General features: G+C 41.7%; 1 protein-coding gene across 1 annotated transcript in view; it reads right to left on the minus strand.

Moving 5' to 3' along the window:
• stc1 (stanniocalcin 1) overlaps positions 1–17,731 on the minus strand; it is a 96,945-nt gene that overhangs the window by 44,355 nt on the left and 34,859 nt on the right. Inside the window, exon 2 of the mRNA XM_042100719.1 lies at positions 14,148–14,235. Within this exon, the coding sequence (XP_041956653.1) occupies positions 14,148–14,235 (88 nt within the window). The remainder of the gene's footprint in view (positions 1–14,147; positions 14,236–17,731) is intronic.

The following is a 17,731-nucleotide window of genomic DNA, read 5'->3' on the forward strand; positions in this document are numbered from 1 at the left end:
TCACCCCGTTTTGCGAGGTCAATCCTCCAAAATAATATGTGATTTTTACATTTAAATGATCAATAGTAGGCTATGTAGGCCTACAGTATACGCCCTAATATATTAGGCTAAGCTATTTTCATCTGATTCTTTAATACTTTTTTGTTCAGTTTGTTCATTTCAAAGTTTGCATGGAGAATCTAATCTAATCACAATATTTTTGTGCAATGAATAATTTAGGTTACAATTTTTAGCATTATCCACCATTAAGAATTCAAAAGCTGTTTAAGTTCTGATTTCAGTTGACAATTTGGTTTTAACATTTGAGCAGCAGTCACCAACACCACCCTAACTTATGAAGACGCCTTTTTCAGTTATTGCATCTGAAATCTCTCCATGATCTGACAAAAAGGGTTTTTTTTGCCACGTAATGTACAGCTCATTGCATGCATGCCACAAGATTTTCAGCGCTATTGCTACACCAGGCAGTACGGAGGAGAAAAAGCCTAGCCTGCGTGACCTAGCCTGGGTGCCAGCCGAACTTAGTCCCGCCCACAACATTTCGGGAAGTTCGGTCTGGCATTGCTCCGTTGTGGAGCAACTATGCTCGCCCCAAATCTGGCGGACCAATCAAATCGGGCTTTACGATGATGGACAGGTGAGCAACAGCTCCTCGTCTATCACGTCATCTGAGCATGCTTAGGTTGATTATGTTTGCAACAAAAACGCTGTGGCTAGAAGGAGAGAGATGGCTTCTAAGACCCCATATGAAAAATGCATATTATTTCAATGAGGTTTTATCACTGAAAACAATTATTTCTGAAAACTTTGGCCAAAGTTGAGATGTGGAAAAACTCATGGTTTCACTTTCATCAAGGGAAATCAGCATGTTCGATTGTGACATGTTGTTAACTCGTTCATTCGAAATCTCTGATTGACCACCTGTTCGAGGGATTTGCGACAGCCTTTCCCAGCTGTTTATAACATGTTTGTAGCATATCAGTGTTCAACAGAATTATTTTTAAAAACGGAGGGGATAGTCTATGAGTTTTTTTCTAATAGCCTACCCTACTACGTATCTCTTAGATTTCGCTAACGAATGTTGTAGCTGACATTGACGGCACAATAACTTTTACAAAAGACCAGAAAACAATGTTAAGGCATTTGTGGAGAAGAAGGATGGTTTGTGTGTTCTTCCTACATCTCACGGTAAGCTATTTCGTTGCTCTGATTGGTTAGGTCTATCCAATTGAGTGCATAGGCCCTGTATCGGTTGAAACACGCCCCATAATTAAGTCCCAATGGAGCAGTATCAGACTCATATTCTGACTAGAATTGACCCGTGACCTGAAGCAATTGTTTTTCAGTCCTTGAACAATTATGCACTAACCGTAAAACACGGACAAACACGGAATGGCCACAGAACCTTCGCAAAGATATGCTTCCATTGGCTACACCAGACGAGCAAGCTTTTTTTTCTTTTACTGTCTATGCGTGCGAGCCGTGTGTATGCGCTCCACTTCCGTTCTTGTTTAAAGAATTACAATACAGAATACAAGAATACAATTGGTAAGGTGGTATCACCAATATCAAGTTAATGTTACAGATGTATGGCTACATATATTCTTAAAATGGTTCTGGTCTACAATTAAATATCTATTAAATAATTACAATTGGCACGGCAGCCGTGGCCTACCGGTTAGTGCTTCTGACTTGTAACCAGAGGGTTGCCGGTTCGAACCCCGACCAGTAGGCATGCTCACTGCGAGTGCCGCTGTTGTTGCAGGCAGCTCACTGCGTCGGGATTAGTGTGTGTTTCACTTCACTGTGTGCTGAGTGTGTTTCACTAATTCATGGATTGGGATAATCTGTTGGGAGACCAAATTTCCCTCACAGGATCAAAAGAGTATATATACACTACTTATACTTATACTAAATATCCACAATAGAGGATGTTTTTAGAGCCTGAGCCTGAGTAGAAAGACTTACCTCTCCACAGCACCTAGTGGTTGCAATAGAGCAGGGAAACAAGGCAAAAAACATGTGATGGCAGGAAGAAATAGACATACAGTGGCTGTGTAGGGCTGGCAACCCATAGCAGCAGCATCAGTGACACGTACAGCCAGGTAGTTGCATTCTACTGAGTTATTGAGTTACATTTATTAGACATTTTTAAGCCAAAGTGATATATGCCAAATATATTGTCCCTGGAGCAACTTGGGGCTAAGTGTCAACTTGCTCAATTACACAACGGTGGAATCCGGGAATTAAACCCACATCTTTTCAGGCTACTGCATGCTAGCCCAGCTCCTTAACCACTACACTATCCCCACATCCAACTAGCTACACAGCAATAACAAGGGTGGCAGACCACATGGCTTTGGACTTTGACTTTGCTTGGGTGACGAGACAGGGAACAAACATGAATATGGACAGGACAGAGGTGAGGGGAAAGCTCTTCAGGTTTGTGTATGTAGAGGGAAATAGGAAATTTCACTGAAAGGCTTGAGAGAAGAAATAAGTTTGAGATGAAGTCAGTTGAAGGCACATTGAGTACAAGAGACCACTAGATATACCCCAGCTACAGCCAAAGGAGAACCCAGCACACTTGCAAAGAATGGTGGACATCACACAGCTGGTGAACAGCATGGACAAATCAAGCAGACGAGGAAGGAAACATGCGGTGCACAGAAACTTAAGGGTAGATGCCCCAGGGGGCCGCAAAGTTCAGGAATGGAGTTGAAATGAGTTTTGAAATGAGATTTGGAAAGATTGAATGGTGCAGTGGAGAGTCTGGTCCTTGGATTAATAGCTGTTCAAGCAATGCTAGCTGACATTGGTTAAGATGGGGGAAACTAAAGGACAGAATCGATTATCTAAAAAAAAAATACACTGAGGGCTTCTTCAAGTGCCTCCATGTTAAAAAAAAAGTGTGTAAAATATTTTTAAACAGTATATGACAGAATATCTACATATATTTTTACAAAGGGTTGTATTCGCACAGGATTAATATTACCCAAGGTATTTTTTTCTGGACCGTTTTACAGGAGGTAAAAGTTGCGCCTTCATTTCTACTGACATTGTCCGTAATAATTACTGACATGGTGCATTCGGATGGGACTAAAACCAACGGTAATCATTAATTTACCTCACGTCTCCACGTAAAACTAATCCCGTCCGAATAGGGCTAGTCATATTTTGGTGAGCTGAGACCTGAACGATTGCTGCCATTTCAGTTAGCTAGCTAGTTAGTTAGCATCAAGCAATATTCCAAAAAGGAAGTGCTGGCAGATTGTTTTGGCAACCCAGCAACAATAAACACTTGAATGAAGCGCTCTGAAAATGAGTGTCAACTTTCCCATCATCTTATAAAGCCTGTCTGATTTTATTGGTACGCCCAGTTTTCATACAGTCATAGACCGAATTTCCTGATCTCAAATTTCATGGGTGGGGTTAAATTTGGGTTGGGTTCCAGGCTAGGCTAATTGTGCTAACCATTTACAATGCAAATGTGAAGACCACATCATGTATTAACATTTTACATGATTTTTCTTTAACCATATCAAGGACTCACCTAATTTTATTTCAACAAACCATGCACAATTGGGGAGAATGGTTGTAGCTTTACCCTAAACAAAATAATATGATTGATAATTGATGGAATTTCTGTTTATCCGGCTTTGGCTGAGGTGGAGGAAACCTCACAGATGTGCCAATATTAGGGAACACAGCATGACTTATCAGCCTCCTTCTCCTTTCAGGACAAGGACTATTATTTCTATAGTCCATATTTGTTTGAGCAGATGCATAATTTCTGTAATCAATAATGATATTTGTTTGAGCAGATGCATCATTTCTATAATAAATAATAGTATTTGTTTGAAGAGCTGGACACAGACTAGGGATTTGTACCCAATTCTGCATACAAAAGCTCTTCACTTAACCTGGGTGGACCCAGACGAACCTGTCAGCAAATTTGAATTTTAAGGTCCGTCTGGAAAGGATCCCATTGACGCTTGTTTTCGAACTTCCCATTTTACTACTTCCAGGGCCATAAAAAGCAGTGAAATAAAATTTAAATTGGTGCATTAAATTTTTACCAAATCGTTTCAGAAGTGCAGCAAACACATCTATCTTGTAAACAAAGGTTTTAAGCACAATTGTTTACTCAATTACAAAGAAAATGCACGTCAACAGTGGCGCAAAAAGTGGGTATGCGCTATATGCGGCACATAGGGGCGCAGAACCATGGGGGCGCCAAAGCGATGGTAAAAATAATAATAATAATATATTTGGTGTATTCTATATGTAGCTACTGTTGTACGTTTCTAAATCATTTCTGCATTTCCTCGATGTTAAATAACATTTTAGAGGACTAACAGGCTAGAGTAGGCGCCCTATCTCATAAGATTCTATCATAAAATTTTGACATAGAAGAGGGAGTGGGGGCGCCGTGAGTGCTGAGTGAGCAGGTACGAGTAGTGAGTTTTAGTCTATGGAAAAAGATGGATGAAGCAAAAAAGCCGTCGGGGGCTAAAATAGAAAAAGAAAGGGAAAATGAGATGGCATGTCAAGGGATGCGACAGTAGTTAAATAAGTGAATAGTGAAAAGCAACAGGTAGGATTTAAAGTGTGACGTCTGTGCTTGGAAGCACACGTTTCATGTTCATGCTATTCATGTTACCAGACTAACTAGCGTTTGCTAAGCATATGCCGATTGAAACAGCCTATATTCCATTCATAGCTAGGTAGCTACCATGCTCATACTGCACTTTTAATGCCAAACTGCAAACAGAAATGTCACACTAGCAACAACTCATTACATGATTCCATTTCCTAACAAGACTCCTTGTAATAACGTAATATTGTGCTGTCAATGTGGCGCAAACAAAGGTTAGAGTTGGATCAGCCTTATCCGGCTTTGTGAGCAACAGCTGGCAAAAGGACGTTATGAGAACCGTTTAGACTCTCTTAAAGTGACAATGCGACATTTAACAATACTTCAAGTTCAAATCGGCAGAATTTATTGGCCTTTTGTTTTACTTTAGTTGTTTATGGTTTTTTTTTTTGGTTTTTTTTTTTGGGGGGGGGCACCAATTTGTTGATGCATACCCCTCAAAAAATGGGTAGCTGCGCCCCTGCACGTCCATATCTGTTTAACCCTGTTGCCATCAACACAGCCATTGATTGTGCTGAATGCACATGATTGTGATTGGATCCTGGGTTTTTGGTGATTTGGAAACCAGCGTCAATGGGATCCTTTCCAGACTGACTTGCAGAGCATATTCAAATTTGCTAACAGCTTCGTCTGGGTTCACTAAGAATCAGTGTTGGGCAAGTTACTTCAAAAGCATAATGCATTATTTATTACTTATTACTGTCATCTCAAAGTAATTTGTTACATTACAATATTACTGTCTTTGAATTGTAAGGCATTACACTACGTTTACATTACTTTCACCAAAATAACAGGAAATATGGATTTGGTGTTCTTAATAGATCTTAATGTGTTCAATGCAGCTCATTACACGGCAGGAGGTGATGTGGTATGGCAGTGCAGTTATGGCTCATGGGACAATGTAGGCCCCAAAGGCCAAAGGTCACTCACAACTTAATATAGTAAAATATAGCCATAGCGAAATTGTATGTTGACTTTAAATGGTTCTCATCATTGCTGGTTGCCTTTCCTTCCACTTACAGTGGTGTAGACTTAATGCAAATAGTTTGAGAATAATGGCTACGATCTTTGTCTGTAAAAGCAACATTTTAGTTATTCTCACTGCTTGAACTGAGAAGTATAGCCTAACCATGCTAGATCTGTTGCATGAATGGCAGAGATAACGCAAATTCCCTTTCTACAGTCGTCCAAACAAGGCAATCAAATTCCAGGACCAGCATAGATTACTTTTTTTAATTCTTGGATAATCTTCTCTGGTGCCAATTGAGCATTTCTCAATTTTGGATTAAAAAGCAAAGTAACTTCAGTTACTGAGAATTGTACCGAGTAAAATATTACTGAAATTGTATTGGTAATGCCTTGCATTACTGCATTACAGCAAAAAGCAATGCATTACTGTAATTACATTACATACATACTTTTTTAATGCATTACTCCCAACACTGCTAAGAATGTATTAGAGCAAAAAAACACAGGGCCCTATTATGACAGTCTACAGCGCATGGTCACTTAAACAAATTTCAGGGTTTGTCCAGTCCGTATTGGGTGTGGTTTAGTTATGAAACGTTATGAAACATCCGGCGCACGGCGCAAGAAGGTGGGCCTTATGTTTCTTAATCAGGCATGAGTGTGTTTTGGGCGTAACATAATTTAAACCAATGAGAATGACATCTGTCATTCCCTTTAATTTCGCGGAGCGCAACTTTAAACTGTGCATCGGTATTTTGACGGTCAGTGGCGCATTTGAAGGAATCTGCTTGCACAGGAGACTGTATGGAACAGTTATTCCACTAAACCATGCTTTACTAAAAGCTAGCATAGTATGGCCTTCATGCATTTGCACTTGTCTATTATTTGAACTCATTGGCAAAGTGAAACTAACCTCACCGTGGTGTCAGTCAACGACAAAACAGTTCTTCACAGTTAGTTACTTTCACTATTGACTGACAATGGGTTAGCAGCGAAAACAAAGGCTGGAAAAAGCAACACACCCTAATAATGTTCGAATGACTGAATAAAACAACGTTTATCCTGCAGAGGAGTTACTTATATCTCGTGATAGTGCGTCTTCAGCTGTGCTCTTGCTTAATCACTTTTAACCATTATTACCAATTTGCATATCAAAAATTGGTGAATATCATTGTGAGATGTATTTAGTAATATCTTTATTCTATTTATGTTTCCCATTGTAGCCTAATCGTGTAATTTGTAATGTTTTGCATGGATGTGTGCTGGTGCGCGTTCATGGATGATAGAAGGATGGTGCGTTGTGCATCCGCCCATATGACTGTTGATAATGCACTCTTAAAATGACATATAAACATCTCGCCATGGACTTCTGACCAGGTTTCTCTTGGTCAGTGGCGCAAGTCTGTGTTAAACGTTCCACATATTCGACGCACCCGACCGGTAGCGCGACAATGTGACGTCACAGAAGCGCCGTAACCATTTATACTCGCGCGTCGTGGTCACGATATTAGTTGCAATATTCTCCTGAACAGAGGTGTCGCTGTTGTGAAAAGATTAATGCTAACTACGTTACACAGCAGAAGAAGCTGCATTAAGAAACACTAGTAGCAGATAATGTAAACGGGCTCTGCTATTAGCCAGTCTCTGTGATGGTACTTCAGACTTTGGTTGCTACTATTCACAACTACCACCATCATTATCATCTAGTTTCCAAGGTGTGCGCACAGGTAGATAGACAGATGGATATATAGATAGATACTTTAGTCATCCCGAGGGAAATTTTAATAATTTAAACAGTTTGTGAGTTTGTGTAATTTCCTGAAGTGGAAAGAGATTTTGTTCAGGCCTTAATAGATATCCTTTGTTTGAAAATAAATTGTTTCTATTCTTTCCTCTTAATTCCATGTGTTGCAACTCTCGCTGGTAACTTTGTTAATTTATCCAGCAAACTATTAAAAATTCACGACAGTATCAAAACATTGCAACTCTCGCTTGCCCTCGAACTAGTCCATCTTCCTGTTTCTGCTTTGTCGCGCTCGTCTGAAAAAAAATGAGTGGTGCGCTACCTCGCGCTACCTGGCTAAAATCCTGGCGCGCCAGCAAGATCTACGTCATTTTGACGTCACGGTGTCGCGCTACCGGTCGGGTGCGTCGAGTATGTAGAAGCCCTTAGTGTGCTGTTGATGTCTTTGCTCTGTACCCATGTCCCATGTTGTATTTTCTTTGTCTTTCAAATAATTGCTGCCATCTTGACTAGGACTCCCAGGCAGAAAAGACATTGTGTCTCAATGGGACCTTCCTGGTAAAATAAAGGTTTAAATAAAAAAAAATTTAAAAATGCGTTTTAGGTTGTGTACAATAGCGATTTTAGACAACGCGCCAGATCCCCTCCTTAGGTTGTTAATTGCCACACCCCCTGGCACGTTGTTTAATATAAGAGACGTGTAAAATACGAATTTAACTTTGCGCCAGGCAAATAACTAGCTTTCCGCCATGCGCCATGTTGCGAAATAGCGCCCATAGAAAAAGTTTAAATGATGAGTAAGGTTCCAGAGCCTTGAACAATGTTGTTCCTTCATGTTTTTTTACATGCATGTCAGTGTTTTGTCTGTCAGTGTCTGATTATTTTGACTGTACAAAAGCTGTCCATTGCCTCAGCCTACAGTGTTCATAGTGCTGGTGACCCTAATCATAGCCTTATGACCTGACGTTTTATATAAAACCTCTACAGACAGATAACGGTCAACCTTATGTACTGACCATTCCAGGGTCAGAGATTCAGCCCAAAGGGAGCCAAATAGCAAGACTACAGCACAGGCAGCGACTGAACTGTACCCTTTAGATAGGCTAGTCTGCTAACATGAGTATGAAAATAAATTGTTTCTATTCTTTCCTCTTAATTCCATGTGTTGCAACTCTCGCTGGTAACTTTGTTAATTGTAAATGTCCAAAAAGTAAATTATGTATATTTTAATTAACAGAGCGACTAGCAGTAATTTTCCAGATGCACTGAGAGGAGTGGCTCTGCATCTGTGCCTCCATTCTGTGTTGTTGGCGAGCCCCTTCATCTGAGGCACAGAATCCTGCCGCGAGATCCCGCAGTAGCAGCTGTCTCGCACATAAAGATGTAGTGCTTCTCTCTTGGAAGGCTAATGGAAAAACGCTGTGTCACTAACTCCCCACCCGTATTATACCTGTGTGTCTATTTTAGGAGCCAGGGGCCCATAATGCCTTGCATTTCAATGAGCCGAAAGACAAAACGAGCGTGCGCCAGGCTCGGGCAGCGATGCCTGTAAGCTCACGCTCATGTCGGCCATGCTGCGCTGCGTTTTGATAAGGGATATTACTCTGTCACAGACACCAGCAGCCAGTTAATCCAAAAGAAACATTGCCCCCTTTTTCCAATTTGCATGCTAATGGAGTTCTTGATTTCATCTGATAGGACAAGAGCAGAGCTATAACTTAAAGGTAAAGAGGACCCAGGGGGCGTTAAAAATAGCTACTGTTAGAAAAAAGCAAGGAGGAGGGGAAAATGTACATGCTGTTTCATTCTTAGGGTTGATATTGTTTCCTCTTATATATTCAGTAAATAATGTAATAATGGAGATATAGCACATATGCTTATGTTTACCTTTCGCCTAGTTCAAGAAATTATTAGATGCATATTAAGATTAAACAAATATGAAAGGATAACTGATTATATCTTATAGGACAACAGATAGTCACAGTAGTAGATATAGCACACCAGAGCTTGACCTAGATCTTGTGAGTAAGGCCACTTATCAGCACAACCCTATTTTGTCAGTTATAAATCAAATAAAAAAATAGACCTGCTATGTATATGATTCAGTATTCATGTGTCCCATACATTACTGTATGTAGATAGAGCACTTAAAAAATAACATCATTTGGTTGGTGAATGCTGCATTCCTTTGTTTCTAATGTGGTCCTCCAGCTTGCTCGCGGTTCCCATCTAACTAACATTCTTTTCTGAGAATGTGATGTTATTTGTTATTTCTTTTTGTGGATACATTGCAAGCCTTACATTTCAAACTCGGCCAATGGAAAATTTACCTCGGCTTTGGATTCCAGCAAGTTAAAGCTTATGACACACTGAGCTCCCGTTAAAGTGTGAATAAAGATATCTTAAAAGCACTTAACACATGCAGACAAAATTATATTACACCTACAGCATCTTATAAAGTTTGATATACAACATGTGCATTCTTAAATTTTGTCACTTTAATTGTTGTGTTGATATATTTGCACTGGAAATTACTTGGTTTGGAGACGGAAGAGATTCCCCTAACTTCACTATAACATGACATAGGGTTATTACTGAAATTTGAATGCAAATGAGATTAACATATTTTCATACAATCTCCAGCCATTTGGGGTGTTATGTGGTGTACCGATTCTCTTGAACTACTGAAGTAATGATTCGGCATGTGCATAGATATCTGTAGTGAATAAATTAAAACATTGTTGGCACAGATTGGGGTTTTATCTTGAACAATGGATTCTATCTTTGTTTACATTATTATTATGTGTTCCATGCAGTAATGAAAAATGATCCATCTTACCAGCTACCACACTAACCAAGTAATTCACAATTGAGAATTATTCATATTTGTCCAGCATTCACTCAAATCCATTTACATTACAATTCACACACACTCTATGTTCCACTCGGAGAAGAATAAGAATAAGGCATGTGTACGATGATATGTGTGTACATGCGTGTGTGTGTATGAGAAAGTAAAGGAGAGGTTGAGAGATGAAAAGAGGGAGATAGAGAGACAGACAGACAAGACAGATGATGAGGTTGAGAGAGAGCGAGGGTGGAGAGGGAGAGAGACTGTGCGTGGGTGGCTGTGTTTGTGTGTCTCCACAAACTTCACACACAATCTTTCCCCCCACAGCTTCAATCCGGGGCCCACGTCGGGCTTAGCGTAATGCGTCACAGCTGTGGCCCAACAAATGAGCGTTGCGACTGTGTCATCCGATGCAACCGGAGCTGCCACTGTCATCCTCTTCGCAGTCGGGACAGGTCTGTGTCACGTAACGGTGCAGAGTCCATGAGTTTTCACTGTCAACAAATTTCAAATGGAGGAGACACAGGACCATGAAAGTGGTCTTTGATCTGGAAACTGCACTCTCTGCCCTCGCTCCCGGGGAACAAGATGAGTTTCGGCCTCCTTCCTAAGTCACAGTGGCCACAGGAAAATCAGCAAGTCGATCGTTGCGTGCATGCCTGTGGAACAGGAGGCTCTCAAAGGCTATTTTAAACCGACGGATGATTGAAATACTCTTTACTACTCTCTTTTTTCAGTGAGAATGATATTGTTTGGATATTATCTGTTCGCAGTTGCTTTTGCGTATGTGTATATTCTGACAAAAGAGGAGTCCATAAGTATATTTGGTGTGTGTGGTAGACAGAGAGAAGGAGAGGGGCATAATAAAGTAGATGGGGAAAAGTATTCAAAGTACAAATAAACAAAAAAAACAACCCCGGCTCTTGTACAGTTCTTCAGAAACCACTCATTTGCAGGTGTCTACAGCTCTGACCTGTTGTTTTCCTGCTGTTGTCATCCTTGACTCCCATCCCCATCCCATACCCCCCGTGTTTGCTAGCATTGCCTCATGTCTTCAGCGCCAAACAACAGAAACATTTCAGTCCCTGAATGACTTCGACCTCAGCTCAACATGATCACCCCAAAGACAAACACTTCCATCAAGAAGCCCGAGCCTCAAACGGTGGAATGTGGGAATGGTTGAGGAGCAGCGGCATGCCTCTGCTCTGGGAATCCAAGCCAGATGTTTGTATGTTTACTGGGGATGTTGCTCTGTGGGCACCGCTGTACACAACCCCCTCAACTCCCCCCCCCCCCCCCCCCACAACCACCCCACCTCGCTGCGGCGGGAATATTTTCCATGCGCCCACTTCCATTAACCCTTCCATTTAGAAGATTGCGCTCCCGAATGGCTGTCACATGTGGAACGGTGGCATACTGAACGTGGGGGGTCAGATGCTGCGCTACATGGGCCGCTACAGAATGGGTGGCACGCTGCGGAGCAGTACCGTCCTGCTGATGAACACACATGAGCGTGAACACAGGATGCCCTAAATCCTCATTACGCATAGCAATCAAGAAAAGTAGTCCATTTTGAAGCCTGATCACAAGTCTGTCACATATACTGTCACATATAATCCAGTTCCTTTAGAGATTTTATAGATCAGTAGGTAGTCTATATGTGATACCAAGCTGACACTTCAAGATACGAATTTGTGTAAAAGTTGGCTATTTAGTGGGCATTAGTACAGTATTCATTCACCTAATCTCACTTGATAAATTGCCTTGTTTATAGGATTATTTATTAATAATAATAATAATAATAATAAAACACTTTAATAGTCATTGATGTGTTTATAATCAATTTTATTTATTTTTATTCATCACTGCTTTCTGTGTACAGTGCAACAGAATGCCTAAAATTACATAATTCAGTGGATATCCCAGAATGTCAGCCAAGAACAAGTTCACATGTAATGTCACCAAATAACTCCCAGAGGCTTCCAGTTGGAGTTCACTTCTTTCTATTCTTAGCGCTCCTTTTAAAAGGTCCCAGCATTTTCTCTTTGAAGATATTTTGAACCTTTCTATATTTAGAAGCGTTAAATCGATTTCCCCTTTGTTAATTGGTGGGAGACATTTGAAATTACTTAAGACAGAATTCCTCATTGAACCAAGTGGTTCTCGGATTCAATTCACCTTGATTCTATTTAGATTGTTTAATTAAAGTTCTTTAAAAGGCTACAACAGTACTTTAATTCACCTTTACCCTGAACCGGTCACATTCACTCCAAACGTTGTGTCTGGCACCTCAGCTGCCTGTGGTTAAAATAGCTGTCTAGACTGACATTCCAGTTCACTTTTCCTATCCTTTGCCTACTTTTGGAACCTGGGTACTTGTCCCTACAAAATCTTTTTAGTGGGTGTTTAGCAATTTGTTGTCATGGAATCCCGAAATACAGGTGAAGATATCTTCATTGTTTAATTTTCGGATAGATTTGTATTACAGAGAAGAAATGCAATATCGCCAGCACGTAGTTCTGTGATGTCAAATAAATATCCCAGACCTCCTCTAAATAAATGCGTGTGTGTGTTAGTTTCCTGGAGATTTAGTTAAAACACAGCTGTTTGGTCAAAGGCTTTTGCTTGCTCAAAGATATGGCTATTTTAAGCCGGGGAAGTGGAATAGGACATTGCAGGGGCTATGATTCAGCATTGCAAACCTGACACCAATCAAGCCTTTTCCACACAGCTGCTTCCGGACCCAAGCAACATTTTTTTTTTCTAGTTTCAACAAACCTTGTCATCGATCATTGAGTACCTGTCCAGTCCATGTGCATTCTTTCTCTGCGCTGTGCTGGGCGCGTGCATTTAAGAGCGTGCGTGTGTGTGTATGTGTGAGTGTGTGTGTGTATGTGTGTGACAGCCAGCAATCAATCCATCACACGGCCATGGAGTTCAGCCTCTAAGTGGAAAACAGAGGTGCAATGTGTGGGAGCTTTGGCTTGGCTGGCTGTCCCATGCTGTCCTGCAGCTAACCAGTGTCAGGGACAGACAGTGTAACAACCCAGACTTCTCTGGTTCTCTGACATGGCCCAAAAGAGCCAAAAGAGGGCATTGTAATAAGGACATGGCCTGTCCATAACATCAAGATTGTGAACCCGTTTTGCCACCCCCCCCCCCCCCCCCCTCACCCCTCCAATCCTCCAAGTCTCCCATGGCGTGGTCGCTCAGCAGTTTGGCAGTTCGGTGTGAGTGAACACAGATGGAGGTTTGCCCAGCAGTGGAAAAAAGGCAGAATAAACTGAGTCTAATGAAAGCACGATGGTGCAGTGAAAAGTCCGTCCAAGCCATCAATGAGCGAGCCTCCAGGGTAGGAAGATGTGCTGGGGTGTGCGTGCTGGGGGCTGGATTGGAGCCTGTGCCCCAGGAGCAGTTAGCCCACAAAAGGCTCCTGAGCAACCCCCCCCCCCCCCCCTCCCCAACCACCACTACCGCTACCACACACTTACCCCCCCCACCCCACCCCCCAACACACACACTACGCCCCAGCTCCCTCTGCACACAACACCTCTGGAGAGTCAGGAAAGCCCCAAAACATCAGCTTGCAGGTTAAAGTAATTTCTAAGTCTCACACGGATGATGAAGCACTGATGATTATCTGCATACTCTTGGACTGCTTTTGTGTGTGCGTGTGTGTGTGTATGTTTGTCTCTCTGAGTCTACTATTCTGTTCGACTTCATTCCGTGCAACTCAAAGTTGAATTGTGAGTCAGAACCAACACACACACACACACAGGAGCCCCTTCTAGGAGCATTCCATTTTCTTTGAATCAATACTTTATGGGTGTCAATGAAATTATATTGGGCCATATGCTGTAATTCACAGGGAGTCTGGAGACATGGTCTTAAAAAGGGAGATGCTGACTCATTAATTTCAATCTTACCTTTTTTATCTGTTGTTCGTAAAGAATCCATTTGAAGAACTGGGGAGAGCTGAGGTCCGCGAAGGCCAGTTTTTAAAGGACACCACGTCTAAAAATCAATGTCAGACCATAAAAAAGAGCAGAATTTGTATTCACTAAGGACTGTGTAGTATTGTATGTAAAATGATTCTGTGGCACCAAGCCCACTACCTCTTTTAGTACATAACAGTAGCTGATCAAGGTCTTTCAGTTATGTCCTGCCCAAGCTTTAAAAGAGTCTTAATCACCTCTGATGTAAAATGTTAACGTTTTACATATATACTACATTAAGTAATGCAAGATGGAGACAGCACATAATCATCGCTGTTTTCCATGTAGGCCTACTTTAGATAGATAGATAGATAGATAGATAGATAGATACTTTATTGATCCCCAAGGGGAAATTCAGGAAGATCCCTGTGTGATTCCTACAAAGTGTCACCTATGTCAATGTCAGTGAAGAATCCCCTGAACCACCCATTCGAAGCATCTAAATACTAATCAGTAAAGTTTCATACCATATGTTTGCAGTTGGCAAGTGTGACAGATTGAGGGGACTTAGCCAAAATTTTGAATGTTTACAACTCTCATGCCCCTCCCCCACTACCACCGAGCATCCCCTCATGGAGTTTGTGCTCGTCAGTGCGCACCAGACTGCACCAGACTGTGATTGACAGTCAGATCTCACACAGCCCTGCTCTGATTGGGCCAGAAGAACCGGGAGCTGTGGATTTTTGCAAAACAAATAACAGGCTCTAGGTGGAGGTAGAAGTGCAGGTGCAGGTTTTTTCTAAAACCGGCTTATTTATGTTGTTCTGTCGGAGCAGTGTCGGTTTCAGTGAATATGATCAAAACAATTTTGCCAACTGCAGCTTTAAGAAAAATCACAAGTTGTAATTATTGTCGAGAGTAAGTCCAATTATCGTTGGGGGTGTATTTTTTTTATCTCACTCGAAAAAAGACAAAACTTTGGACTTAATTTCAGCATTCGTGTTTTGTCCCTCTATTTTCTTCTTCTCCAGTTATGGACATACCGATCTAACAATGAGCTTCAACTGCTTTCTTCTTTTCACATTTGTGTACACTGGTGAAGCACGTAGAGTAGCGGATTTTGACCTCTTCAATATGGCGACCAAAATACCACAACACAGCTGCTGCACACCTCCGTAGTCACCATATTGAAGAGGTCAAAGTCTAGTAAAAATGTTTTTCTTTTACTGACATCTTTAACATGTCACATCCAATGAGCATCACAGTCGACACTACAATCCCTGAGAGCTCCAGCCACACCCCCGCCCCCAAGTCCATCAAATATATGATAGAGATAAGCAAAGAATACACCAACACAAGGAGCTGATTTCCTGTCCTTGGAAGCCAAGTCCTAGAAAACTTCAATGAAAATTGAAAATGAAAAAAGCTAAAGTCTAAAGCTGGCTGAAGCAAATGAGAGTTTACTTGCTTTAAAGTTAAATATGCACCTCTGGTTGGTTTGGCCTTAATGTGCGTGCAGCTTTGCCCAATCTTGTGAAACACATGGTGCTCATTTAGCCGTCACATTGGTTCAAACACAGCAAGTAAGTGTAAATAAAGGCTACTGGTGACCATTGAGAAAAACAAAAGACTTTGGTCCAAAGCAGTTTTGCATGAGTTAAGCCCTGAGTCAGAATACACTTTAGAAACACACAGACATTATGCATCATCACTTCTGTCGGTTTTGAGGAGTATACGCAGAACTGACAGAGAAGGCACACAAGAGCTTATCTGAGAAGACGTCATTAGTCATATGTCTTGTCCTGCATAGCAATAGGAGATCTAATTAAGTCTGTTAGATACCTTTGGCTCTCTCACTGCTTACTCCCCCTGCGCTGATGAACTATATCAAGAAAACCCTTGCTGAAGAGGTGATTAGATGACTAAACACCCAGTTCTCCACTTGGTTTGGCTTGTCATCAAAACACATACATTCTGTGGGTCACTGCAACTTGCTTCAGAGGCACCATCCAACTGGCAAGTTACCAGTTCACTTGCAATGTACACAAATTAATCAGTCTGAATCAGTGTGTGTGAGGGTGTGGAAGAGCATTGGTTGCATTGCTGCCTGACAATTGATCGGCCCGGGTTGGATTCCTGAACCCACCATTGGGAGGCCATGTCGCTTTGGATAAAAATGCTTGCTTAATACCAGTCACTTTACTTTAATTGTACTTAAAAATGCAAAGCATAAACCAAATGCATAACCGTTCATGTAAGGATATTTATATCGGCTCTGTGCTCATTTTACTCTCTAGGTTGTAGACTTCTACTTAATAGTTTTTGGTGATAATATTATTGGCTGGTGCGCATACAGTTTTGTTCACCACCCCACAGCTGCCTCACATAAAAGAGAGGCAGCATTTTAGAGACTACAGTAGTGGAAGGTGTAGAAAATGTTCTTAAGACAAGTTACTTTTGTATTGGCTCCAGGCAGATAAATTACACAAATATTCAATAAAACACCCTGTCTGCCATTCCATCCTTTGCCAGAATCTGAAGAGCCTGATACTTGCAAACTGATTTCCCAGGTCATGTCCATAAAAAGGCCATTTGGCTCTCTCAAAAATGTTTTTTTCCTCCTTCGCTTTTCTTCCATCTGACACAAAGTACTCTCTAGGTCTTGAAGGCATCAATCCAGCTGAGACATTTAGAGGGAGCGAGGGCAGATTGACAGAGCTCTGGCAGTCCACCTGCAAAAGCAATAAGAGACACTGTACCTGACCTACTATGAGCTCGGAGAGGAAGGTGAGGGAAGGAGTTAAGTGGACAGTTCAGCAAGGTTACACGGCTGCTGGCTTTCTCCAGCTGTGCAGAGTTGCGTGTTGTGAGACTTTGAGTGGGGAACAGTTTTTTTTTTTTTTTTGCACTTCAAAGCCATAACCCCCAGGCACTTGTGCTTAACCGCGTGGTGTGCCATTAACATATGTATTTCGGGGAAGAGGGATTAAAATGTCCATCTGGGTTGGCATTTTTAGTTTCACCGGCGGTAATGCTCGCGAGAGTCCCCTTTGGTTCACGTCAGGACCGATTTCTTGGGCCACAGAAGACGCATAGCGGACCTGCCGTGCCTCTCCTCCCAGCGCTCTATCTAGTCTCTCTCTTGTGGGTGCAATCAGCGCTCTATCTAGTCTCTCTCTTGTGGGTGCAATCAGGCGCATTTTTTGCCCTGCACGCCTGACCATGCTGGTGTCTACAAGAGGCCGAGCCGTTCACAGGGGCCTCCAGGCCAAGAGAAACCAAGACTTTTCCAAGCCGGACTGCGGGCGGGCAGTCTGTTTACTCCATCGCTCTGCAGGAGGAAAACCATCAGACCATCTTGAGATCTAACAACAAGCAGTTCACACGGTGTTATCTTCAATATGAACTACACACAAAGGCTTTTCTCTAGCTGTTTCTACCCATCTTGTACACAAGTGTCGATAGCTTCCACTAGATTCAATACATTTGCACAAAATCAAATGGTAATTAGTGGGAATAAGAGAGAAGCACAAGAAAACAAGTATTGTTCTTTCACATCTTCATCACAAGCATCA

Source organism: Alosa sapidissima, chromosome 8, assembly GCF_018492685.1.
Source record: "Alosa sapidissima isolate fAloSap1 chromosome 8, fAloSap1.pri, whole genome shotgun sequence".
NCBI classification, from domain to species: Eukaryota; Metazoa; Chordata; class Actinopteri; order Clupeiformes; family Clupeidae; genus Alosa; species Alosa sapidissima.